Raw genomic sequence first — 27,633 nt, 5'->3', positions numbered from 1 at the left:
TATTACATATTCCCAGTGCCTGGAACAGCCGTGTCACCTGGTAGGCGGTCAATAAATATTTGTTGAGTAAAGAAATGAATAACTTACAGGATTTTGCATCCTTTTGAGTTTCCAAATGCAGGGGGAGAACCCTGGGCTGCCACTTTTTCTTTGTCCGGGCTTTATCTTTCTTCCTGTCCACCTTTGGCTTCTTCACCAACTCCCCTGCAGGCACAAAAGCCCAACAGTGCTGGAAAGATATTAGAAAGAACACTCTATTTCAAAGGCTGTGAATCAGACGGTTGTGTAAAGAAGTTACTTTAAATGCCTTAATGGAGTGAAAGGCACCCTGTGGCCGACTCCAGGAGGTGACTGGCTCGCCCCCGCACAGCCGCGCGCGAGGAGGCCTGCCGGTGGTGGCCCAGGCCAGGTCTGAGACAGCCTCTGCAGTGCTGCCATCATGGGGGAAGTTCTGGAACAGTTCTTCATTTTTGTAGGGCTGCTGGTGTGCCTAGTGTACCTCGTGAAGTGCGTGAGATTCTCCAAATGTATTTTCCTGCGCTTCTGGAAGGTTTTGCCGAGATCTTTCTTGAAGTCAATGGGACAGTGGGCAGGTAAAGAAAGCTTCTCATCTCTTGCTTTGTGTTGCTTCTGCTTATCATTATTTATGTCTCAAAAGGTATATCGCACCTTTTCCCTTTGAGCACAAGGACGTAATTCCTTGGGTGATTTTAATGTGGGGGGCTGGAAAGCATGAGTGAAATTAGAATGGAGTGAAGAACAAGATGTGGGGCCTGAGGAGAGGGACTCGGGCAGCATGGTGCTCAGTTCTTGCCTGTGTGCTTCTCCTCTCATCCTCACTAGCTGGGCTTTCTTCTTTGTGGTCTCTGATGACACAAATAATAAATGCTGCAGAAGTTTCTGCATCCTCTTCTTCAGATTTTCAAAAGCCTAGAGTGTTTCTGTTTTGCCAAAGGGTGTTTCAAAATTCTGAAATCTGAATAATTTTAATTCACTTTATTAAAAAAAATTGCTTCAAGCCCTTTCATGAAGTGAAGGTATTGCAAAATCAAGGCAAAAGATCTCCATGGAGATGCGTTTTCAAGATGGTCAGATATGGAAGCTGGGTCTGGTTTCTGTTCCAAGTACGGTGGGTTAATTGCTGCCTCCCAGTGGACTCTGTCTCCTGGAACCACCACTTGGAATTTCAGCCCCATGGCTGGGTTTAAGGTGAAGGGCATAAGGCTACGGTTTCAGCATCTCCTTGGCTCACGTGCTAAAGTTACATTTCCAAGTTAGGCACCAAGAAATCCAACGACAGAAAACAGAAAAAAAAGAATTTAAACAGCTTTAGAAATACCACACCAGGTTAAATAGGGGAGATGGTGAACAACCTTACAGGGCTGCCAGATAAAATATGGGATACTCAGTTAAATTTGAATTTCAGATAAGCAAGGAATAATCTTTTAGTATGCGACATCCCAAATGTTATGCGGCGTCCATCAGAGTAGGGCAAAACCGTTCTAAGGACACGCATTCCAAAAGAAGCTCACGGGGCGCCAGAGACTAGAGTACTTGTTGACTCAAATGGAAAAACGTAATCTTCAGCTGTCTTCTGAGTCAATATTGAATAGGCTCAATGTCACCTGCAAGAGTAAAGTGTCTTGGGCGATGGCAGATCTCAGGGAGGTGATCTATTTCAAGTGCAGGGGACAAGAAGAAAATCCAGCTACTAGAGACCAGAATTTTCAACTCCCCAGAGCTCTGTAGTTGATTTCCTAATTATGTCACTGGTGCATCTGTTTAGACTTGTGGCTCCAAAGTCAGGTATAAAGAGGAACAAGCAATATGCACAGATTCACTGAGAATTACCCAAATAAACAGACAAAATCATTAAGAAGGATTAAAATGAGGGTGCTTTGGCCAGTGTGCTGCTTGAAGCTTGCACAGCTTGGCTTGCTCCCGCTCCGAAGTGAGCTAAATGCATACGTATCTCTTGTTCACACTTCTGGAAAGCGTCCCCTTCAATTGGTGCAAAGGTAAACGGGACACATGTATATGCTGAATTGCAGTGCCTTTTGAAATTGTGACATTTGTGTGAATAAGGCTTATCCTGGAGCTCAGTCATTAAATAAATATATATGTAAGATTGGCTATAAAAGGACTAGAAGGCCGGTCTGAGTGTTCTACATTCATCAATAGACCTATTGAGCACAAAGTCTTCAGGCCCCTGCATTTCTGTGTTTCTGTCTTTGTTGGGTTCCCTATCTTCCTTGGGCTTTGATTGCTGCTTCCTGTGGGGGTGCGGATGGGAAACCGGGAGAACTCGGCTTGGAGGAGGAGCGAAGAAATGTCCTTGCAGTGACAGGTGGCTGTGTGGGTGGAGAGATACTAGTGTGCGCTGCTGGCTCCTCGTGAATTACGGCTTAGAAACGCCTAGCTCCTTGTGGGGTCTGAAGAAACGTTCTCTGGCTGAAGTTCTTTGCCTCATTTTGGAGCATGTTTTCCACGGCCTTACCGATGCCTCAAAAAAAAAAAAAAAAGAAACAAAAAGAAAAGAAAAATAGCTTCATTCTGAACGTGTGGTGAGGGGAGTCAAGGCTGGAGACTTCACGGCTGAGCCGAGCAGGGCTGGAGAGCAGAAGGGCGCTGCTCTGGGACATGGAGAGTCCTACAGAGTAGGCCGGCGAGAAAGGGCACTTGAAAGCTTAATTCTCTCCTTTGAAACCGTTTCTGCCTTTTGCAGTGATCACTGGAGCAGGAGCTGGGATTGGGAAGGCTTATTCATTCGAGGTAAGGCGTGCTCTTGGAGACCCCTCCCCTTGTACTGAACACATCAGAATCACATGACACCCACCCAAACACTCGTTTTCTGATTATAAAAGCAAAAGGCATTCATTTAGGCAAAGAATATTTTCTATAAAAAAGGAAATTTAGAAATAATAATGTCATCCTCAGGATACCTGTTTTTTTTTTTTTGGCGAGGAAGATCCGCCCTGAGCTACCATCTGTGCCCATTTTCCTTTGTTTTATGCGTGGGTTGCTGCCACAGCATGGCTGATGAATGGTGTAGGTCCACACTCGGGGATCTGAACCCATGAACAGGGGTCGCCGAAGTGGAGCACGCCGAACTTAACAACTACGCCAAGGGCCCGGCTCCTGGACACCTTTTTCAACAAACAAAACAAAACAATGACGTTCAGTTGGGGTATCTCCCCTTAGGAGTCGTTTTACGAATTGATGGGGCATCGTTATTTTCTAGTGTGATTGTACCACAGGCGTTTATACACTTAAACACAATTTTAAACAAGTTTATAAACTACTTTCCTTTTATTTATCTTTTACATTATAGTTGGGGCATATATTGATTTTTCAAAAATTATTTGTGTAGGCAGGGCATATTGTCTATGACGTTATTTCAGGAAGACTAATGGGCACTACAAAATAGTGTAAAAAGAGAAGATCTGAAACGGCTGACAGTCACCGGAATATAACTAGCGTTTTGAACATTTCCTTCCGGGCTTCCTGTTGCTCTGCAGATAGATAGGTAGATAGGTGGGAAGTTACACTCCTTCAAAAATGCATTTATAGCCTCTGTAGTTTTGTATGCTATTATTATTATCATCACTTATTTCCCATTTTCATTAATGAAATATTGTTTCTTGGAGTTTTTATATGTTTTATTTCTTCTTCATGCCTATGACACTGACCTCTAGAACCATGTAAAATGCAATAGGAGAAATAAAGAGAATCCTAGAAATTATGAGAGGATGGCTCTTAACAAATCAATACCACCTTAAAAATATAGTGCAAAGCACTTCCATTATGAAAACTACATTCAACAGCAGTGTGGAGCCTGTGTGTGTTCCCGTCCCGAAGGCCTGCAGCATGACATGCCCAACCATCCTGTCAAGTGGACAGTGCAGTGCACATGGGAGGCACTTGACAGAAACTTCTGGGATGTTAACAAACCTAAACCGTGCCAGTCAAAAAGCTCCCCGTGCTGGTCAGTCAGGTCTGCCCCGACTGTCCATCCTCTGATGAAAATTTCTTTGGTGCTGACGTTCTGCTTCAACTCTGTGTTCCTGAGCTAAAGAGCTCTTCTTGGCTCTCATCCTCATCGGAGTCCAGCAGCTTTCTCACGGTCGGTAGTGCCCAGCGCTCACGAGACCCGTGGTCAGAGTTGAGGGGGCGGGGGGACCACTCAGCAACGTTGTCCAAAGCCTTGTGTTTTCCATTCCCAAAAATCGGAGGGAAAGCTTTTTGAGCTATTTGCGTTAGAACGATACCACCTTTTATGTAATTATTTCCCCTTAGAGCAGGTTTCTGGAAAGGGCCTGATCCCTCATCCAAAAGATCCATGGCCTTACCTCGCAGTTCTCTGGATTGCCGAGAAATTCAGGTTCTTTCTTTATGATTTTCCAGATTCTCGCCTCAGATTCACACTGGCCCGACCTACTTGAGCTCCCCTTGGGATCTTAAGACTCAGACACTTTTTACTTAGAGGAGACCCATGTGGAAACTCTCCTTAGCCGTTTGTTTCTCTACTGTTTTCAAAAGCAACGGCCTGGGGTTCAGGAGCTGTGGGTTCCAGTCCTCACCCTGACGCTCACTGTCTGGAGATTCTGGACCAGTTACACATCCTGTCTGGGCTTCTGGGTCTTTACTGGCACAAAAGATGCCCCCCAAGAGCCTTCGGGCGCTCAGTTCTGCTTCTGTCCTCTACTAGTTCTTGCTTTGCTCTCCTCCTTGTAGAATCTTTCTCCTCATTTCCGTTTGCTCTTTTCTGAGGCAGTGTTGAACGGTTTTCAGGCTCCCTAGGCCTCCTTCTCGCGCAGGCTCTTCTCCCTTCCGGAGGCCCGTTCCTGTCCCCTGCTGGCTGCTGCTCCACGGAGAGCCGTGCCGAGCTTGGGGTGCCGTGGGCCGGAACGGTTAAGAGCTCGAGGTGGAGAGTTGAGCAGACGTCCATGTGTTCCAACCCTGCCTCTGACGCTCGCTGCAGAATTCCCACATCCATAAACTGGAGGCGATGATAATCTGGGCTTTTGTAAAGGTTAATGGGATGAGGCGGGCAAAATGCTTTGCAGAGAGTAAGCTCCCCAAGAGGCCGCTGTTATTATTGGATGTTTAAACTGTGTTGGCTTTCTCACGTGTTGTGGTTCTTTTTCAGGAAGGAAAATGGATTGTACTTACCCATAGTTTTACTTCTTCCCTTGTTCTTTCTTCTTCCCTGATGTTCCAAGATTCTTTCTTTTATTTTCTTTCTATTTGGAGAGCTTCCTTTAGCTGTTCTTTTAGGGTAGGTCTGCTGGTGACAAATTCTCTTTGTTTTCCTTCATCAGAGAATGTCCCGCCTTCCCCTGCATTCCTGTGGGATGAGCTGCTCTGCTGGATCTAGGCTTGGCGGTTGAGGGTCCCTTTCTTCCAGCACTTGAAACACTGTGCCCTCCCTTCTGGCCTGCATGCTTTCTGATGATCTGACGTCATTCCAAGAGTCTTTCCGCAGAGGTGCCGTGTTCGCTCTCACTGCTTTCAAGACTTTTTCCTTTGTCTTCAGTTTTCAGAAGTTTAGCTAGAAACATCGTGGTGTGGATTTCTTCGGGTCATCTTGTTCAAGTTTCACTCAGCCTCTTGCGTCTGTAGGTTTATGTCTTTTCCCAAATTTGGAAACGTTTCTTTATTTCTTCAAATACTTTTTCTGCCCAGCACTCTTCTCTCCTTCTGGGGTTCCAATGACATGGATGTTAGATCTTTCTTCGAGTCCAGCGGGTCTCTGAGATGGTGTTCAGAGCAGTTGGCTCATGGACTAAAAGTGTAAGGCCTCAGATTAGAGAGATGAATTAATTTAGTTAACTGCCATGCGCCATGTTTGGTGGTGGCAGGAGCTGTGCAAGGAAATGGTGAACAGCACTCAGTACTAAAATTCACAAAGTAACAGCTCCTCTTACCTCTGTAGGGGTGGGGAGAATGGGGACCAGCAGAACTCATAACAGCTGGGGGCACTTTGAAAAGACACATCAGGTCAGGTACAGCTTAGCCCACATATGGGCCCAAAGGGGGTTTCAGATTCAGGACATAACGTCAAGGACAAAGGTCAAGGACGATTTGGGTTAAAGGCATGGGCAGAAAATTAAATACAGAGGACATACAAGTAGTACGCAAATGTGTGAAATAATATTTAACTTCATATATTATTAGAAATGCAAATTAAATGAATAAAATACTATGCACACATAAATTAGTAAACAGAACTTCAAGCTGTTATGCATCCTCATGAGGATGTGATGAAACTGATACTCTTCTCCATCTCTTAGTGGTAGTAGATTAAACTGGCAAAAGTTTTTTGAAATGTACTATATACAAAGCAGATTAGTGGTTGCCTGGGCTGGGTGTAGGAATGGACATTGACTACAAAGCGAATAAGGGATCTTTTTGGGGTGATAGAGACATTCTAAGACTGGATTGTGGTGATGGTTACGCAACTCTATAATTTACAAAAAAATCATTAAATCATACACTTACGATTGGTGAATTTTACAGTATTTAAATAATACCTCAATAAATCTGTTTTTTAAAATTGGCAGAGCTAGGATGTAAACCATCTGATTCCAGAAGCTGTCATCGTGTTGCCTCCCCGTACCATCACAGCAGGAGAAAATATCACAGTTGGAAAATGCCAGTGATCTAGATGTCAGCAATCTCGTCAATTGGTTTCCTAGATAAAATACGCAAGTACTGGACCATTCCATTTAAAACTATATACATAGTACACTATCCACCTCCTGCTCTTCAAGCCAGTACCCCAAGTTTGAGACGAGAACACATGAGCAACTCAGTCTAGAGGAATTATCCCAAACAAAAGTCCCCAAACCACTGGGGAGTTTCTGAAAAAAGGAATGGCCACCCCCAAGTAATTTTCAGTATCTCCAAAAAGCCAAATTTTCAGAATATTTTCCATCGCAAAGCCTCAGGGATGAGAGAGAACATAGAGTGGAGTCTGGGGAAGTACCAGAGTTGGAGCTTGCATTGTTCTCCCTGGGGTCAGGAAACCTGACTTGCCCAGCGTCATTGTGTGATGATATCCATGGAGTATTCCAAGCAGGGAGGCTCGGCCAAGCCTCAGCGTTCAGAGTTTATTGGGGTTCCATCGCATAGGCATGACTGATTGCCCATGGGGCCGATCTCAGTCTCTGGCCCCTGCAGGCATCACCCACGGCCCCCACCCTAAACCATATTATTAGTCTTTCTGGTGTGGCCAGCCCCAACTGGGTATAGCCAACTCCCATCCTAAATCACACTGTTAGGCTATCCAGCAAGATCCTAAGTCCCCAGGGAAACGACATTTCTTTCAGGCTTAACATTCCAAGAGTTTAGGATTCTCTCTCAGAAGCCAAGGGCAAAGGCTGGACATCTTTTCGGGTAAGGCTAAATTCTTGACTGCACAGACTGCCTCTTCTAGACAAACTCTCTGAGTCGCTGTGCTGGGTGCCTGGCAGGGTGGTAGCCTCTGGTCCTGTCTGCTTTCCTCTCCCCAGCATGGGACCTCTGCCCTACAATCAAGTTGGGGCAAGGACGATTGGGAACCCAGTGTTCTTGGCCTCCTGCACCTGGGGTAGGGCCTCCATCCATGGGCTTGGTAGAGGGGGCCCTGTCCCTCAGCCACACTCACCAGGAGCTGAGCCTCTCCCACTTGGAGATGAGAAACACTAGTGGCCTGCCCCTGCAAGTCAGATCCGGTGACCCTTGATTGGGAGCTGAGAAGAGCTCCCAACGCACTGGGGACGGAGCTTCCATCAGGCTGAGGAGGGGAGAGGAACTGGGTCAAGGCTTAAATGCCACAGGCTCTCACTGTTCTTACCCAGCTTTATCAGGTTTTCTTGAATCAATGTTTCTTCATTTGCTACATCCCCTCGGACGATTTCGAGAGAGCTTAAATGGTTGTTTCCTGAGAGCTTCCTCTAGTTTTGCTTGTTTCACTGGAGAGTGGGTCCACAGAGCTCCTCATGTGGCCATCCCACCTCTTCACAGACTTCTAACATCACGCTCCAGGGAAGCAGTCACAGAACTTGAAGAACAGGTGCCGTGCTGTGACTCGAGCGGGGATCCACATCTCTGTTTGATCTTTGAACAGGGAGGCTACGGCAGTGAAGCTGAGCTGCCCTGCCCCATGGCCTCCCTCTCTGGCCCTCCGGCTGCAGACGGCTGACCACATCTGCCTGGAACGTGCCCCTGGGCTCCTCCGCACCAAATTCAGTCAGCAAAGCTCCACTGGTACTAAGGCCAAAAACGAAACAATTTCCTGAGAAAACATATTAATCTGGAATTTTCTCTCTCCCTCTACAGCAGTAATCCTTACTTCTTTCAGTGCCATGGGCCCCAACTACGGCCTCCTCCTCCAAATAATGTTTTTAAATGCATAAAGTAAAATACATAAAAGTATAAAGGAAACCAATTACCAAAAAAATTATCACAATATTTTCTGAATATGATGGACTAAAAGTAAGCTTCTTTATGAATATAACTAATATTCATAACATATTCTAATATATTATATAATAATAATAATATATAATACTATATTCTAATATAAATAACAAGAACTAGCGGAGGCTCTGATAACTACCAGAAGACTAAAAGTATGGTCTGAACCAAGAGCCTTCTCAGATCACCCGGGTTAAAACGCAGATTTGGTTCAGTGTGCACAGCTCAATCCTCTGCATTTCTGACAAGCCCCCACGGAACACTGATGTTCTGGTCCAGGAACCACACACAGCTCTGAGGCTTCTCGGGGGAGACTCTAACCTGGAGTGGAGATGGGAGTCAGAAGCCACACGGATGGCATCTCCTGACCCTGGCCGTCCCCGGGCCTGGCTTGGGGGTTCCGGCCTTCATCCTAAAGGGGCACACTTTCTTCTTCCACGTGCTCAGCATCTGATGACAGAAGAGAACCTTGGAGATTCTGAGCTGCTGGATGCCCCGTTCCCCAAAAGCTAAGGAGCAGCAGCTACTGGTCAGCTAAGTTGGCAGTCTCAGCACTCAAAGTGTAGTCACCAGGACACACACCCATTCACAGAAACAAAAACGACTCACACGTCATAAAAATGACTAACACTTAAAAGTTGAAGCGATCATGCAAAAGGAAAAAAGTAACTAAAGACTCCAAAATTATTGACATATGTCCCTTTGCCATTTTCCTGAGGGCACAAAAAATATATATAAATGAAAATAATATATAACAAAAAGTATATATAATACATATACTATACATGCAAAATATGTAACTCTTCTCTAAACTAGGTTCTATTCTTTAAGCAAACTCAGCTGTCACAAAACTCCAGTGCCCATGCACCTGAGATATATTTAATATTTAGAAAAATATTAAAACAGTAGAAAAAAGTCCAAGTTAACAAGTAGTGTCATTGTTATTAGCAGTACAATAGCCAGAAGCAAGCAAAATATCAAGGATATTAAACTAATTTTCCCATCCAGAGTGGTTTTTATGATTTTTCAGTAAGAACAATCTGGAGACCTGAGGCATTGGGCTTCCTTGGAGCTCATGGATCCCTTTCCCACCACCTCTCTGCATCCAGAATCCTCAACTAAGCTTAACTCAAAAGCTGGGGTGGAGCTCCCAGCACCCTCGCACCTCGGGAATCTGGTGCTTTAGAAGAGGCAGCAGAAATTGCACGTTTCAGCCCAGTCACAAGGGCTGCCGGGCTGCTCTCAGGGTGCCCTCTGCTGGCCACACAGGGAAGCAGGGGACGTCTTTCCACACAGGTGAAAATAAAGGGTCCTTCAAGAAGAAACCAAGAAAGGTATTCCGATCAACAGCAAAAGAAAAAGCGAAATAAGAACCCCCACCCACAGGCATCCTGGTGATGAAAACAGAAGACCGACCACGTGAAGAGTGTAGAGAGCCACAAAAGCACCTTCCTTTAAGAATTCTGAGAACAAAAAAAGTTGGAAGAAAGCAAAAGCTTGTTTTTATATGTTTTGTTTTGTCACTGAAAAAATGAGTTGATAATATTTTTCAAATCTTAGCATTTTTGGTCTCTTGGTTTCAGAAATGATGTTGATGATACAAGAGAAGGTGGTCATACATCTCGGGAGCCCCAAGGTCACACTCTAGAAGTAAACTGAAACAATAAAAAACTCCTACAACTCAACAACAAAAAGACAAACAACCCAATTCACAGATAGGCAAAGGATCTGAGTAGACATTTGTCCAAAGAAGACATACAAACGGCCAACAGACACCTGAAAAGATGCTGAACATCACCAATCAGTAGTGAAATGCACATCAAAACTACAGTGAGGTATCAACTCACATCCATTGGGATGGCTACTACAAAAAAAAAACAAAAAGTAACAACTGTTAGACAGGATGTGGAGAAACTGGAACCCTTCTGAACAGTTGGTGGGAATGTAAAATGGTGCAGCTGCTGTGGAAAACAGTGATGAGGCCTAAAGGATGGGGGTTGGAGGGCTTCCAGATTGGTGGACAGGTCAATGTGCTGGGAGGGGGCTGCACGTAGAGAGGGCACAGAAGCTCCAAACCAGTGCCCACATGCCTGGTCCTCTTCACTTTGGCTGTTCCTGAGTTGCATCCTTTATAATAAGCTGGTATTAGAGAGTGAAGCACTTCCCTGAGTTCTGTGAGCCATTCTAGCAAATTATTGAACTCGAGCAAGGGGGTGTGGAAACCCCTGAGTGATGGCTGTTGGTGAGAAGCACCAGTCACAACCTGGGACTTGGGATTGGCATCTGAAGTGGGGGGCAGTCTTGGGGGACTGGGCCCTTAACCTGTGGGATCTGTACTAACTCCAGGTGGTTAGTAACAGAATTAAATAGTAGGACACCCAGTTGTGTCCAGAGAGTTGGAGAATTGCTTCCTGTGAGGGAAAGGCCTCACACATTTGGTGTCAGAAGTGTTCTGTGTGTACAGACAACAACTTTTCTTTTACTATCCCAACGAATTGAAAGCAGGGTCCCAAAGACATATTTGTGTACCCATGTGTTCACAGCAGCATCATTCACAAATAGCCAAGAAGTGGAGGCAACCCAGGTGTCCATTGACAGATGAGCAGATAAACAAAATGTGGTCTATCCATGTGACGGAATGTTATTCAGCTTTCAAAAGGAAGCAAATTCTCACACGTCCATGCTAAAACAGGGATCAACCTTGAGGACATTATCCTAAGTGAAATAAGCCAGTCACAGAAAGACAAAGACAGTGCAATTCCACTTACAAGAGGTACCTAGAGTACTCCGGTTCCTACAGACGGACAGTCCCACGGCGGCTGCCAGGGGCTGGGGCAGGGCACGAGGTACAGTTTCAGTTTTACAAGAATGAAAAATGTTTGCAGATGGTTGCTCAGCAGTGTGAACATACTTAACACTACTGAACTGTATACTTAGAAATGGCTGAGATGGTAAATTTTATGCTGTGTATTTTATAACTAAAAGTAAAATTTCTTTTAAAGTAAATTGAAATAACACGTCAACACAATCATTCCTTCATTTGCCGCCCTGCCCCACATCTGGCTCCGCTTCTAGAAATTTAGAAAGTCGGGGCTGGCAGGGACGTGGAGCTCTAGTTCAATTTTCCAGATTAAAATAACGAGGCCAGCATGGCAAGGCGACCTGCTCTTGGTGGGTTGGCAGCAGAGACAGGACTAAAAGGAAGGGCTCCGGTCTCCCAGCCTGGGCCCTACCCACCCTGCACCACAGCCCCGATGGGGACAGGCCATTTCTTGATGAAGATAACAGATCACAACACAACGAGGAAAATATACGTATCACATCAACAGTATCAAACCATCATTCACACGAGAAAACGCACTGTTAATAGTAATGAGAACTCTCATCCGTTCAGGGCTCCTTCCCGTGTAACCCTGGTCTGGGAGGTCAGGCCTAGGAGGAAACCGACCTTTGGTGAAACTCCACAGAAAGCCCCCTGAAAAACCTGGAGGGATATGAGGAGAGAAACATGACCTCCTGACAGGTTACAGGGCACACCAGTCTTGTTTTTTCCATTATTCTGTGATTTTTCCCAGCATGAGCCTTAAGAGGAATTTTACCCTTCAGGGCAGAGTGAATGACTGACTGTTTTTCCGCCTGTCTCCAATAATATCACAGTATGAGGCATGCATATAAATTATTCTTTATTTTATTTTGATGATTGGGAAAAGATACCAACATATAAGATCAAATCAAAGCTAACAAATAACTTTACTAGCAGTTAATTGACTGATTTTATTAAAATGAAGACGTCTGTTTAAGCCGAAAAAGTGTTCACACTGGCACGTCGCTTTGGCTGGGAGCTTTGAAACGAAGGCCAAGGTGCCAAGAAGGAAATAAAGGCCATCCCAGCATCGACCCCTCGGCCCCTCTCAAGCGCGCGCGGCGGACGCCGGCCGGTGCCGAGAGGACGCGCCATCGGGCGGGGAGGCGCTGCCCACGCTTCCGCGGGTGGCGGTGGATCGGGGCCGCGGCCTGTGAGGTAGATTCTCCCCGTGTTTTGCAGACACACTCCTGTTCATGCTTTAACGGGTCGGGGCCGTGGGGGGGCTCCCAGGACCCAAACACCAGGCTTCACACTCCCGCGCCTGGGTTGGCCCGGCCCCACCCTCCTCCCCGGCCCCAGTCTGCCAGTCAGTCTGCAATTCTGTCCCAGATTCTAGCCCTTCAAATCCGGAGGGATGCTTTCTTCGTCCGCCAGTGGTTTCGGTTTGAACTGGCTGCTCAGAGTTAAAAAGGAGTATCTCAAGCCCCCCGCCATGCTGAAAGGAAAAAAAGAGTGAAAATCAGTGGGCGTCACAGGTGGCACGCCAGCAGCTACTGACATCTTTAGTAAATACAGTGGCTCATTCAGAAGGAAATTATTGCCCCCCTGTCTTTCTCCTCAAGTTTGTATATTACTTGATGAGAATTACCCCTCTTATTTACAAATCTTTGGGGTAGAAAAAGAGTAGAATAAATCTAATACAGAAGCTTGGAAAGAAAAGCAGCACCTGGTTTTTCTTTTAAAGATTGGCCGTGAGCTAACATCTGGTGCCAATCTTTTCTCTTCTTCTTCTCCCAAAGCCCCCCAGTACATAGCTGTATATTCCAGTTGTACGTCCTTCTGGTTGCGCTCTGTGGGATGCTGCCTCAGCATGGCCTGATGAACAGAGCTGGGTCTGCACCCAGGATCCAAGCGGGCGAAACCCTGGGCCACCGAAGCAGAATGTGCGAACTTGACCACTCGGCCACAGGGCCGGCCCCCGAATTTGATTATTATTGAATAAACTATATACTTTTGTCCTAAAATAGCATCCTATGTATGAGACCCCAAAACGCCTTTCAGAAGGGTCTTGGTCACTCCTCCCGTGTCCTTAGCATGTGGTGCTCTGAGGGAGCACAGGTTTAGTGAGGCCCACCTCACAAGAGGAAGGCACATGAGTTAAATTCAGATCTTGGCCCCCTGAATTTTCATTACACACATTCCCATGATCCACAGGAGGGAGTGTGTCAGAAAAATAGATGAACTGAGTGATTTACATAAAATTATTAGAAACTGTAATGTCAAAACACCTCCTGCTCTTTCACTTACAATTTATTAATCAGACTTTTTAAAATTCATATTTTACTAAAATGAGTTCATTTAGAAAACCCTACTTGGGGCTGGCCCCATGGCACAGTGGTTAAGTTCACAATGTTCTGTTTCAGTGGCCCAAGCTTCACCGGTTCAGATCCTGGGTACCGACCTATGCACTGCTTGTCAAGCCATGCTGTGGCAGGGGTCCCACATACAAAGTAGAGGAAGATGGGCATGGATGTTAGCTCAGGGCCAGTCTTCTTCAGCATAAAAAAAAAAGGAGAAGGATTGGCAGCAGATGTTAGATCAGGGCTAATCTTTCTCAAAAAAAAAAAAAAAGAAAAAACACCACCCACTTACCAAATATTTAACCCTACAAAGTTTAACACAGAGAAAATGTAGTCTCCACCAACTAGCATCCCAATGTAGGCAACGGATACATTCTGCAGACAAAGAGAGAGGATTCATAATTTTAAAAGTAAAGGATTTAGCAGAAAAATACATATATATGGTGAAATCCAAAACTAAACATTTTAGTTACTTTGCACAGAGTTGTACTCAGTAGGTATTCACAGGATGTTGAATGAATGAACAAAAAACCATTACTATGACTTTATTTAAAAAATGAAGTAAAGTATGGCACGATGACCACAGAACACTGCATCATTCGTGCCCCCTTCTAGTTCATACACGAAGAAGATGTAAGCTCTGCATTGTCATCAGCTTTCCAGACCCCATCTCTTTACCACCATTGGGTAGTAAATTTTAATCATATTGCTGCTAAACTTGAAGAGATTAGAGACGATGAGCAATTTCCATCTAGTGAATTCCACGCAGTTCTCAGTCCAGTGTGTGGCAGGGGCCCTCTGGGAGCCAACGGACAAGTCTGCTGTGGACGCAGGCAGCACTCCTCACCCACTCTGGGAGTTCACACGAAGAGAAGAACAAAGCAGCTGCAGGTCAGAACTGAGAACACCCCACCTCCTAGTCGCATGTGTATTCAAATGCATGTACACACACAGAACATATCCACAGACACAGCAGTCCATGAGTTCATTACCTTATTAGCGAGCGTATATCTAGATTGAAAACACTTCTTCACGAGGACTCCCTTTCTTAGTTAGCAGGTTCTCCCAGAAAACCAAATGATAGATCAGAAGGTTATCTCGGTGAGTGCGGCAACTTGGAAATTTTTTCAGCTTTCTTACTTCGTTTTCCCAGACCAGCCCTTCCAGCACCCCCAATCTAAAAGTCATATTTGTCTCTCTTTTGTAAATTAACAAATCCTCTCTCTGTTTTCAGGATTAGGAGATGAGAAGACCTAAGAAGGGATCCCCAGCACAGCTGAAAACACCACAAGCCTCCATTCTTACTCCGCCTCTGGTGACGACAACAACAAGTTCAAACTCAGCTTCTCTCGTAAAGACAGGATTCCACCGTCCATTCCCCAATTGGGTCATGCATTCCAAGGTTTCATTCACTTACCTTGATGGCTCCAACCACTGCCGTCGTCAGGGGCGAATTGTAATGGCTGCACAAAACTGTGGAGTACATCAACAGAAACCTGGGCCAAGGAAGCAGACGCCTGAGTGCGTGCCTTACTGTGCTGGGCAATAACAACAGGCTAAGAAAGGTCAGCGAGGAACCCATGCACACGTACTTTAAACAAATACAAAAGAAGAGCATACCATAAAGATTTTATCACCTACATCTTAAACATCTCTTCTTTAACTCCGACTTTTTACAGGAAAATGGTCCAGTCGTGCATAGGCCAAACATTCTACCTTAGGTGTCCTTTTCATTTTGTCTGCATTTCCCACTAGTGTTTCCATAAAAAGAAAGTAAAGACAACGAGATTGTTTTAATGACCTGAAATCTTTCATTTCACAGCTGTTACAACAGTGGTTTTGATCCTCTCTGTGCATCAGGATAACTGGCAAACCTTTAACACACAGTGGTGCCCAGCAGAGGGTCTCCTCCAGTCAGTTTGAGGTGGGGCCCCTGCTGTGCGCGGTATCAAAGCTCCACTGACAATTCTAATGTGCAGCCAGCGCTGAGAACCACTGGTGTTAGAAGGGAAAATCAGCTGAGTGATCACTGGCTTTGGACAAAGGAGATTAAAATGAACAGATTCCACGTGTCAATAATACTCCTGTACCCTATTACCAAAGTTAATTCAACAGGCACTCAACATTGACCAGTAAGTACCGACACTTACTTGTCGATAAAACGGCTACAGAGTTGTGACCAAGCAGCAGACAAGAAAATACATACACACAGGAAAGAATATAGAATCCGATCGGAGGTAAGGAAATGAGTTTATTTTCATTGAGTAGTGGGGAAAATTAGCTGCAACCTAAGTGTGGTAAAAATCCATCTAGCCAGACCAGGTGAGTAAAAGTCAACGGAGTTTACAATCAAAACTGAGAAGGCAACTCAAAAGATACAGAGAGAGCATAAGGTGTGTTGGGTTTTAAAGCAAATCCCAGTTAGACAGCATGAGCAGGGCTCCCCCACTGACAGAGCAGAAAGAACCAGGCTCCAAGAAAGGGCCCAGTCCACACAACCAGCGGCAGGTAGATAGGTCCTGTGGGAATTCCACCCCCGTCCCAGGTCCAGGCCCCAATCTCTCACTGTTGATAACAGAATCCAGATCACAAACCTTCCACACAGGAACCACTTTGGGCCCGAGTATGTTTATGATGGTAGAGAAAAAAATTAGAGAGAAGCTACATCGGGCTTTTACGTTAATTGAGGAATAAACTCAATTACAAACACATTTTGTAATCTCCAGAATAATGTGTCTTTGTTATCAAGGTAGTTAAAACAATCTGATAAATTAGAGAATCTAACATCTTGGCTTTTGTGGTTTTAACGTGAAATGTGCAATTGATATTAGACTTCCAATCTTCATTTGAAATAAGTAAGAGAATCTGAGTAAGTCTGTACACAGAATGTTTACAAGAAACTGATTTACCACATTTCCAAGTTTGGTTTCTTAGATTTCAAAGTTGTGTGTGTAAATAATCTGGCTCTTTAGCTCCGCTTGGGCCTCATTAGGGCTCGGAATTGCTGGAGAAAAATCAGGTAAATCGCATTTGTAAATGCAGTATAAAATGTTTAAAAACTTTCTAATTCAGTAAATTGTAAACAAGACCAATTTACAGCAAATTGTTTAGGAGATTTTAATCAGCTAAACTTGAGTTAATAAACTATTAATCAAATGAAAGTAAATGTTACTTTTATACAAAAATTACTAGCTTCATAAACAGAGCAATAGTATTTATAAATTGAACTTAAAGCTTAAGAAAATCTAAGTTTTTTTAATGTTTACAATTTTAATAAATTCAACGTTAATTCAGGGCCCTGGGAACTATAAATAATCCTATTCATGCATAAAATGAAAAGATTAACAAACTCAACCTGATGTTACAAGTGCCTGCTCTGCTTAGCCCAGCAGTAAGAGTACAAAACCCACAGCATCTGCCCTGGGGGGAGTCCAGAGTCTGAGAAGATGACAGGTTACAGTACAGGGAGAGAGGGGACCCAGAAAAGCTTCCTGCAAGCTTCCTAAAGTGGGATGCAGCCTAAACCCAGGACAATCATGGGTGTTCTTTATTTTCATTTTTGCTTAAAAATTCCTACTCCAGGATTCCAATCATGCAACATGTTCCCCATCCTGCATTTTCGTGAAACCAGCTGGGCCCACATTCAGAATTAGCAGATAGCTTGGACCTAAGATCCCAGTATCCATCTCCCATGAGTGTGGGCAACTAAGACACACACCAGCTGGGCTGAGCCAGGGGAGGAGCCCCGGTCTCTAACACCCTGGGGAAGTCTGAGTCAGCAGCAGTCCTCCTCAGTAACACATGGCATCTGTTACCGGAACAGCCACTCTCTGTGCAGACAGAAAGGCTGCACTTCTTACTATAACCACTAGGTGTCCCCAGAGAGGGTGCATGGAAAACCACTAGGATCAAGTAGGATATTAAAATTTTTCCCAAGAAATATAATCTATTTATATATGCAAATAAGTAAAGATGTAGTCCTCTGGCGAAGACCAAGGTTCTGAACTAAATGAACCTCCATTAACTCAGTACACAGGAAACCACACCACTTTAAACACCAAAAATGTCAACCTCCACATGACAGAAGTTTTGATTTTAGCATCCATGGATTAATAAAATGCAAAGATATTTAAAAGCATTGCTGAATTCTCAGTAGCTTTTTGCCACTCTGTATTTTTTAAATTATATATCATCTGTGTACATTTGGAAAATAACAGCACATATATGCAATACACATTTATTCAGACAACAGATGCCAGCTGCGTGTTTTGGCTCATAGGGCCCCAAGGGATGGAGGTGCCCACGTGGAAACCCCTGGACCAGAACCCTGCCCAAAGGTTTCTTCCTGTTTCTGAAAATGACACAAAAAATAACCGATTTACCCAAGGCTGTATGGCACATTCATGGCAGTCACAAAGAGAAATCAAATGACCTCATTTACAACCTGTTACCGGTTACTATTCTATGTACAGGCATATATATAAAATCAACACAAATACTCAAATAATTAAAGGCCACCTTTACACTCCTTCCACTACCACAATGGTAGCCAAGCACATTACTTTCTTATAATTCCAGATTTCAAAGAATTTCAGTAATCTCACCTTGCCCTTCTGTGGTAAGAACTCACTCCAACCAAAGGCCTCAGGGTGTGCCAAGGATGGTAGAGTCATGGGACAAATATGGTCCATCTTCCTAGAGCATTGGTTTTGCACTAAGATTTGGTTAGTCTGTAAATGAAGGGAATACTTGCACTCTAAAGGTTCCATTGCCCCTGGGCCCCAGCAATACACAGAATCCTGTTTCCTCTTTTACACTCCATCTCAGTGCCACCAGTAAAGGTTCAAACAATAGAACATTTTTTATCCTGTGAGTAGGGAAAATTTGATACTTTTGTGTTTTTATTAAGGAATATATTATTGCTTCAGTGGGATCAAAGGGCCTCCTACTGGGGCAGAAACAGATTAGGATAATCACCTCAGGGCCGGGGGGCTGGTGCCAGACGCTGGAAGAACAAACCAGAGCCTGTCATTTCTCAGCAAGATTAAAAAGACCTGTGCTGCCAGCTTTTTAAAATCTAGTTGTCAACTTAAATTCCAGTCTATATTTTACCTTTACCTGCATTAAATTGTCTTAGCTCCCACAATCCAGTTTACCCTCCTGAAATAATTTCACTCCATCATATGCTTTATTTACAAACTCTTGATTACAAACAGCATTTCTTAAAGCTGAGTCCTTCATCATAACTCAAAAAAAATAAATAAATAAAAGCCTGCCCTTTTCACCATTCCATTGGCTTCCTAACATATACTTTTTACATGTTATAATATTTAATTATATTTTCAACTTGGGATAAAGGTTTAATGATTGGAAAAAGCAAGTTTGAAATGTAAACTTGAAAGAGTGAAAATAAATAAGAAGCTGAGAGTCAGAGTCCTCTGCAGTCAGGGCTCAAGACTTTCCGCGGGGACCAGAAGAAGGGACAGCCCGGGCCCACGGCTAGTTGTTCTGAAAACCAAGGATATGCTCAGAAGCTTACAATGACTTCTCTTAATATGAAGCAGCCAATGACCCGATCCTTTGAATGAGAAAATGTGAGAAGACAGGACTCTGAAAAGTTTACCATGCCAAAATTGGAGCTTCCTTCCAGAGTAGTTTCAGAATTAAAACTTGACCATGGAAGGTAACATATACGTAATAGAAGAAAGACAGTTGGAGCTACGGGCTATAGGTAGAACCAAATCTGTCTGGGTAAATAAAGGACAGCCAAACCAAACAGGCTGACCACAAGAAAGAGAAGCACGTCAACATCAACAATAATTCACACTCACCGAGCATCTCTGTGCGTCCAGCTCTGTACTAAGTGCTCTTCACTATAAACTCATTCATCCACATAACCCCACCCCATGGATCAGATACTTCAGCTCATTGTTCCCATTTTAAAGATGAGGAAATGGGGCTCAGAGCAGTTAAATAACTTGTCCAAGGACCCAGAGCCAATAAGCGGCAAAGCCAGGACTCAAATTCAGGCCATCTGATTTCAGGGTTCAGGCACTTGACTGTTGGAATGATGATTTTAGTGTGCTCAAAAGACCCACTTAAAAAACTGAGACCTACCTAGTTTTTATCCTTAAATTTGGGTGAAACCTAAAATGTTAATGATTTCATCACTTTTTACTGATTTATTTATAATTACCATGCCTTTATGACATTTTCATTTGCAAAGTGACTACTGACAAAATAACATATTAAGAACTTTTATCAAGAGAGTGTTTGTTTTCTAAGAAGCACAGTATTAAATGGAAAAACAAATGTATACAATTGTACACAGATGGGGTCAAGCCTGGGAGAGGCAAGCCCCAGGGAGTCACATCTCACATCCAGCTGCCGCCCACCACATCACTCACTAAGGACAGTGGACTGCTTGATTTCCTTCATGGAATGGTTAAATGGAAAAGTGCAAGTGAAAAAACAAAACAAAATAAAACCAGTACCTCACCAAGTTTATAATGAAATGAGAAGACTCTGAAACTTGGCTCTGCTGTTCACATGTGAATATGGGCTTAGGCAGGGAAAGGTGCTGGTCTGAGTTTGTCTGATACAGGTTGAATTTTTTTTTTTAATTGGAGAGAAAAAAGTAGATGGCTTGACAAAAGGAGACTCTCAAACACAGTCCAGTAGATTTTTTTTCAAAGTTAAATGTGCACAGTCAACAACTAGAAAAACTACCAAGATCTTACTAAACTTATGCTTCCAACAGTGGCTGCCTGAGTACTTAGAGTACTTAGTACAGAAGTCCCCCCTTATCTGTGGTTTTGCTTTCCTCAGTTTCAGTTACCCTGAGTCAACTGCAGTCTGAAAATATTACACAGAAAATTCCAGAAATAAATAATTTATAAGTTTTAAGCTGTGGCCATTCTGAGTAGCATGATGAAATTTCATGCCATGCCACTCTGTCCCTCCCAGGACCTAAACCATCCCTTTGTCCAGCATATCCATGCTTTATATGCTACCCATCCATCAGTCACTTAGTAGCCAAATGGGTTATTAGAACAACTGTCATGGTATCACCGTGCTTGTGTTCAAGTAACACTTATTTTATTTAACAATGGCCCAAAAGTGCAAGAATAATGATGCTGGCAATTCAGATATGCCAAAGAGAAGCTGTAAAGTGCTTCCTTTAAGCAAAACGGTTAAAGTTTTCAACTTATCAAGGAAAGGAAAAAACCCTACGCTGGACTGATGTCAGCATCATGGCGGAATGAGCTCTTCCCTTAGACTCACTCCTCTAAGACACAATGAAAAGGACATTCATAAACCAACAGAGGACATCCACACAACACAAAAGACGTCTGAGAGATCCATGCAGCCATACGTCTGAAGGCAGAGGTGCTGGACTCCTAGGGAGGCAGTGGAAGGAGGTAAGGGGATCTCCTCTCCCTCCCCAATGGCAGTGATCGAGGGTGTGGGACTGCACACAGCTCTGAGGTGAGGGGAGGGCAGCCCTCCACAGGAACCCCTTTGCTCTCAGAGCTGCCTCCCAGCCCATGGGAAAGCTCCATACTGAGGAGGCTAAGCTATTGCAGGGACATCTTCACCAAGCCGAGCACCCCAGGAGGGCAGACGGCAATTGCAGAGAGGGAGTGCCCCCAAGATCACACACACGAAACAAAGCACCCCTCCCCTCGTCTAGAACACCAGCTTGGCCAGTCAGCCAAAGTAAGGGACCCCACCAGAGCACCTGCACAAACATGTGTAAAGCAGTGCTGGTCAGGAGACAAATGCAGATGGCCTCTGTTGGCATAGCTGCCAAAGGACAGGCACAGCTGCCAGCGATCATGGCAGGCTCAGAATACACAGCTCCTGCCCCTCTCCCAGTGGCGGCAGGTGGAATCTGTAACCACATACTACTACTATGTGATGGCACAGTCCTCCCCATCAAATATTATGAAGAGGTATATTAAATCTCCAGACCAAAAGGAAACTGAAAAGCACCCAGAAATCAATCCTAAAGGCAGAGAAATTTATAATCTAAATAACAGTGAATTCAAAATAGCTATCATTAAAAAACTCAATGAGTTACAAGGAAATTCAGAAAGACAGTTCAATGAAATTAATGAACAGAAGGAACTGTTCACAAAAGAGCTTGAAACTATTTTTTTAAAAAAACCAATCAGAAATACTGGAGTTGAAAAACACAATGTGAGAGATAAAGAAAAATCTGGACTCCTTAGATCTGATATTATGGAGGACAGGATTAGTAATTTAGAGGACAGAAATAGAGAAATGCTTCAGATGGAGGAGAAAGAACTAAGACTAAAAAGAAATGAAGAAATTCTCTGAGAAATATCTGACTCAATTAGGAAATGCAACATAAGGATTATAGGTATTCCAGAGGCAGAAGAGAGGGAAAAAAGAGCAGAGAGCTTGTTGAAAACAATAATAGCTGGAAACTTCCCAAACCTGGGGAAGGAGCTGGAATTACAAGTAAACAAAGCCAACAGAACTTCTAATTACATCAATGTAAAAATACCTTCTCCAAGGCATATATTAGTAAAACTGTCAAAAGCCAATGAAAAAGAAAAAATATTAAGGGCAACAAGGCAGAAGACCTATGGGACCAGCCTGGTGGCGTAGTGGTTAAGTTTGCACACTCTGGTTCAGTGGCCCAGGGTTCATGTGTTCAGATCCAGGGCACATACCTATGCATCACTCATCAAGTCATGCTATGGCAGCATCCCACATACGAAATAGAGGAAGAGTGGCACAGATGTTAGATCAGCAACAATCTTCCTCAGCAACAATCTTTCTCAAGCAAGAAAGTAAGATCAGCAACACATGTTAGCTCAGGGCCAATCCTCCTCACCAAAAACAAAACAAACCTACAAAGGAACTCCTATCAGGCTTTCAGCTGACTTCTCAGCAGAAACCTTAAAGGCTAGGAGAGAGTGGAATGATATATTCAAAATTCTGAAAGACAAAAACTTTCAGCCAAGAATACTCTATCCAGTGAAAATATCCTTCAGGTATGATGGAGAAATAAAAATTTTCCCAGATAAACAAAAGCTGAGGGAGATCATCGCCACAAGACGCCCCCTATAAGAAATGATCAAGAAGGCCCTAATACCTGGGGGAGAAAAAGGGTTTACAAAGCCTGGAGCAAGGAGATAAATAAGCAGACAAAATCAGAAAATTTCAGCTCTCTATCAGAACAGGTTAGCTAACACAATTATAAAATTAAAGATAAAGGGAAGGAAAATATAAAAAATAAGTATAATCACTTCATTTTAATAACAAATTCACAACACAAAACAGAGTAAGTTGTGACAACAATAACTTAGGCAGGGAAGAGGAAAGGGATGGAACATGCTTAGAATAGCGAAATAAGAGGCTATCAAAAAATGAACTATCTCATCTATGACATCTTGTATACAAACTTTGTGGTAACCACTAAACAAAACATCAGAACAGAGACACAAATGATAAAGAGAAAACTGAGAAAACCATCATAGAGAACCACCAAACTGAACTAGCAGTCAGAAATACATGGGATGAGAAACAAGGGAAATACAGAACCACCAGAAAACAAGTGATAAAATGGTAGGATTAAGCCCTCATATATCAATAATCACTCTAAATGTAAACGGACTGAATTCAATCAAAAGACACAGAGTGGCTGGATGTATTAAAAAACAAGACTCAACAATAATGCTGCCTCCAGGAAACACATCTCAGCTCTAAAGAGAAACACAGGCTCAGAGTGAAGGGATGCAAGACAATACTCCAAGCAAATGGCAAACAAAAGAAAGCTGGTGTTGCCATACTTATATCAGACAAAGTAGACTTCAAGACAAAAAAGACAATGAGAGACAAAGAGGGGCAGTATATAGTGATGATAAAAGGGACACTCCACCAAGAGGACATAACACTTATAAATATATATGCACCTAACACAGAAGCACCAAAATACATAAAGAAACTATTAACAGATCTAAAAGGAGATATTAACAGCAACACAATAATAGTAGGGGACCTCAACACCCCACTCACATCAATGGAAAGATCATCCAGACAGAAAGTCAACAGGAAACAGTGGCCTTAAATGAAACACTAGACCAGATGGACATAATAGATACACAGAGCAAGAACACTCCATCCAAAACTAGCAGAATACATATTCTTCTCAAATGCACATGGAACATTCTCAAAGATAGACCATATGTTGGGAAACAAGGCAAGCCTCAATAAATTTAAGATGAGTGAAATAATGTTAAGCATCTTTTCCAGCCACAATGCTATGAAACTAGAAACCAACTACACGAAAAAAGCTGGGAAAGTCACAAATGTGTGGAGACTAAACAACATGCTACTGAACAACAAGTGAATCATTGAAGAAATTAAAGGAGAAATCAAAAAATATCTGGCGACAAATGAAAATGAAAATACACCATACCAACTCATAGGGGATGCAGCAAAAGCAGTCCTAAGAGAGAAATTCAGAGCAATGCAGGCCCACTTTAACAAACAAGAAAAATCTCAAATAAGCAAGCTGAAACTACACCTAACAGAACTAGAAAAAGGAGAACGACCAAAGCCCAAAGTCAGCAGAAGGAAGGAAATAATGGAAATTAGAGTTGAAGTAAATGAAATAGAAACAAAAAAATAACAGTAGAAAGGATCAATGAAACTAAGACCTGGTCCTTTGAGAAGATAAACAAAATTGACAAACCATTAGCCATATTCACTAAGAAAAAAAGAGAAAATGAGAGAAGGCTCAAGTAAATAAAATTAGAAATGAAAGACGAGAAATTACCACAGAAATACAAAGCATTATAAGAGAATACTATGAAAAACTATATGCCTACAAATTGGACAATCTGGAAGAAACAGATAAATTCTTAGACTCATACAACTTCACAAAACTGAATCAAGAACAAATAGAGAATCAGAATAAACCAATCACAAGTAAAGAGGTTGAAACAGTAATCAAAAACCTCACAAAAAGTAAAAGTCCAGGACCAGACGGCTTCTCTGGAGAACTCTACCAAACACTCAAAGAAGATTTAATAACTAGCCTTCTCAAACTATTCCAAAAAATTGAAGAAGTGTTAGGAACACTTCCTAACACATTCTACAAGGCCAGCATCACTCTGATCCCAAAGCCAGATAAAGACAACACAAAGAAAGAAAATTAAAGACCAATATCACTGATGAACATAGATGCAAAAATCCTCAACAAAATATTGACAAACCAAATACAGCAATATGTTAAAAGGATCATAAACCATGATCAAGTGGTATTTATACCAGGGATGCAGCGATGGTTCAACATCTGCCAATCAATCAATGTGATACACCACATTAACAAAATGAGGAATAAAAATCATATGATCATCTCAAGAGATGGAGAGAAAGCATCTGACAAGATCCAACAGCCATTTATGATAAAAACTCTCAATAAAATGGGTGTAGAAGGGAAGTACCTCAAGATAATAAAGGCCATATATGACAAACCCACAGCCAACATCATACTCAATGGAGAAAAACTGAAAGCCATTACTCTGAGAACAGGAAAAAGACAAGGATGCCCACTCTCGCCACTTTTATTCAACATAGTATTGGAGGTTTTTGCCAGAGCAATTAGGCAAGAAAACGAAATAAAAGGCATCCAAATTGGCAATGAAGAAGTAAAACTCTTGCTGTTTGCAGATGACCTGATTTTATATATAGAATACGTAAGGAATCCATCAAAAAACTATTAGAAATAAGCAACAACTACAGCAAAGCTGCAGGGTACAAAATCAACTTACAAAATTAAGTTGCATTTCTATACCCTAATAATGAACTAATAGAAAAGAGAACTCAAGAATACCATCCCACGCCCCCACTTACAATCGCAACAAAAAGAATAAAATATCTAGGAAAAAATTTCACCAAGGAGGTGAAAGACCTATACAATGAAAACAATAAGACATTATTGAAAGAAATCAATGATGACATAAAGTGTATATGGATTGGAAGAATAAACATAGTTAAAATGTCCATACTACCTAAAGCAATCTACATATTCAATGCAATCCCAATCAGAATCCCAATGACATTCTTCACAGAAATAGAACAGAGAATCCTAAAATTCATATGGGGCAACAAAAGACCCAAAATAGCTAAAGCAATTCTGAGAAAAAAGAACAAAGTTGGAGGTATCACAATCCCTGACTTCAAAATATACTACAAAGCTACAGTAATCAAAACAGCATGGTACTGGTACAAAAACAGACACACAGATCAGTGGAATCGAATTGAAGCCCAGAAATAAAACCACACATCTACAGACAACTAATCTTCAAAAAAGGAGCTAAGAACATACAATGGAGAAAAAGATAGTCTCTTCAATAAATGGTGTTGTGGAAAACTCAACAGCCACATGCAAAGGAATGAAAGCAGACCATTATCTTTTGCCACACACAAAAATAAACTCAAAATGGACGAAAGATCTGAAGGTAAGACATGAAACCATAAATATCTTTGATATTGGTCTTAGCAGCATCTTTTCGAATACCATGCCTACTCAGGCAAGGGAAACAAAAGAAAAAATAAACAAAAGTGACTTTATCAGACTAAAGAGTTTCTGCAAGGCAAAAGAAACCCGAATCAAAACAAAGAGACAATCCACCAACTGGGAGAAAATATCTGTAAATCATATATCCAACAAGGGGTTCGTCTCCAAAATACATAAAGAACTCACACAAGTGAACAACAACAACAAAAAGACCCGATCAAAAAATGGGCAGGGGATATGAACGGACATTTTTCCAAAGAAGATATATGGATGTCAAACAGGCACATGAAAAGATGTTCAACATCACTAATCATCAGGGAAATGTAAATCAAAACTGCAAAGAGTTATCACCATACACCAGTCAGAATGGTTATAACTACCAAGATGAAAAATAACACACGTTATAGAGGATACAGAGAAAAGGGAACCCTCATCCACTGCTGGTGGGAACGCAAACTGGTGCAGCCACTATGGAAAACAGTACAGAGATTTCTCAAAAAATTAAAAATAGAAAATACCATATGACTCAGCTATCCCACTAGTGGGTATTTATCCAAAGAATTTGAAATCAACAATCCAAAGGGACTTATGCACCCCTATGTTCATTGCAGCACTATTCACAATAGCCAAGACATGGAAGCAATCCAAGTGCCCAACGACTGATGATCAGATAAAGAGATGTGGCATATTTATACAATACAATACTTGGCCATAAAAAAGACAAAATCGTCCCATTTGCAACAACACAGATGGACCTTGAAGGTACTATGTTAAGCAAACTAAGCCAGACAGACAAACACCATATGATTTCACTCATATGTGCAAGATAAACTAATACATGGACAAAGACAACAGATCAATGGTTACCGGGAGGGAAGGGGGCTGGGGGGGGTGGGCATAAGGGGTAAAAGGGCACATATATATGGTGACTGACAAATAATAATGTACAACTGAAATTTCAAAATGTTATAAACTATTAATGACCCCAATAAAATAAAATATGCTAAGGTTGCTAAAATCTACAGTAAGTTTTATTACAGTATATTGTTATAATTTTTCTATTTTATTATTAGTTATTGTTGTTAATCTCTTACTAGGCCTAATCTATAAATTAAACTTTATCACAGGTGGGTATGTACAGGGAAACACATAGTATATATAGGGTTCAGTACTATCCTTGGTTTCAGGTCTCAGAACGTATCCCCCACAGATAAGGGGGGACTGCTGTACTCTCCGTTGCAGAACAACCAATACCTGGAACAGACATACTATTTAACAGATTTTTCATCTTGAAAGAGGCACAAGAAGTCCCCCTAAATCCAGTCTTTGAAAAAGGGAGGCCCTGGCACAGAGTGATAAGGAATCAGGGCCAGGGAGGGTGAGAGCAGCAGACAGTCAGAGCAGGATCTGGTTGCCTCAGGGCAGAGGCTATGGCAGAACAACGCTGT

General features: G+C 42.6%; 1 protein-coding gene and 1 long non-coding RNA gene across 13 annotated transcripts in view; one reads left to right on the top strand and one right to left on the bottom strand.

The window, feature by feature from the left end:
* The first annotated feature begins 185 nt into the window (after positions 1 to 185).
* Positions 186 to 15,254, top strand: LOC139078454 (uncharacterized). Its single transcript, XR_011531406.1, has 3 exons — positions 186 to 593; positions 2,726 to 2,772; positions 14,861 to 15,254. It is a non-coding gene; the product is annotated as an uncharacterized lncRNA (long non-coding RNA).
* The window catches only part of SLC35D2 (solute carrier family 35 member D2), a 57,085-nt gene continuing 41,578 nt past the window's right edge, over positions 12,127 to 27,633 (bottom strand). For 4 of the 12 annotated variants that reach the window (XM_070589893.1, XM_070589892.1, XM_070589896.1 and 1 more), the window contains 3 exons: positions 15,044 to 15,122; positions 13,919 to 14,001; positions 12,127 to 12,761 (listed from right to left, as the gene is read on the bottom strand). In XM_070589893.1, coding sequence (XP_070445994.1) covers positions 12,659 to 12,761; positions 13,919 to 14,001; positions 15,044 to 15,122 — 265 coding nt within the window. In that variant the 3' untranslated portion in view covers positions 12,127 to 12,658. Of the gene's footprint in view, positions 12,762 to 13,918; positions 14,939 to 15,043; positions 15,123 to 16,729; positions 17,978 to 27,633 lie in introns of those variants that run through there. The other 8 variants (XR_011531398.1, XR_011531401.1, XR_011531397.1 and 5 more) reach the window with 5 other exon arrangements.

The sequence above is a fragment of the Equus przewalskii genome, chromosome 22, assembly GCF_037783145.1.
Source record: "Equus przewalskii isolate Varuska chromosome 22, EquPr2, whole genome shotgun sequence".
Lineage (NCBI taxonomy): Eukaryota > Metazoa > Chordata > Mammalia > Perissodactyla > Equidae > Equus > Equus przewalskii.
Note: the sequence above shows the minus strand (reverse complement) of the source record. Positions and strands in the feature narration are given on the sequence as shown.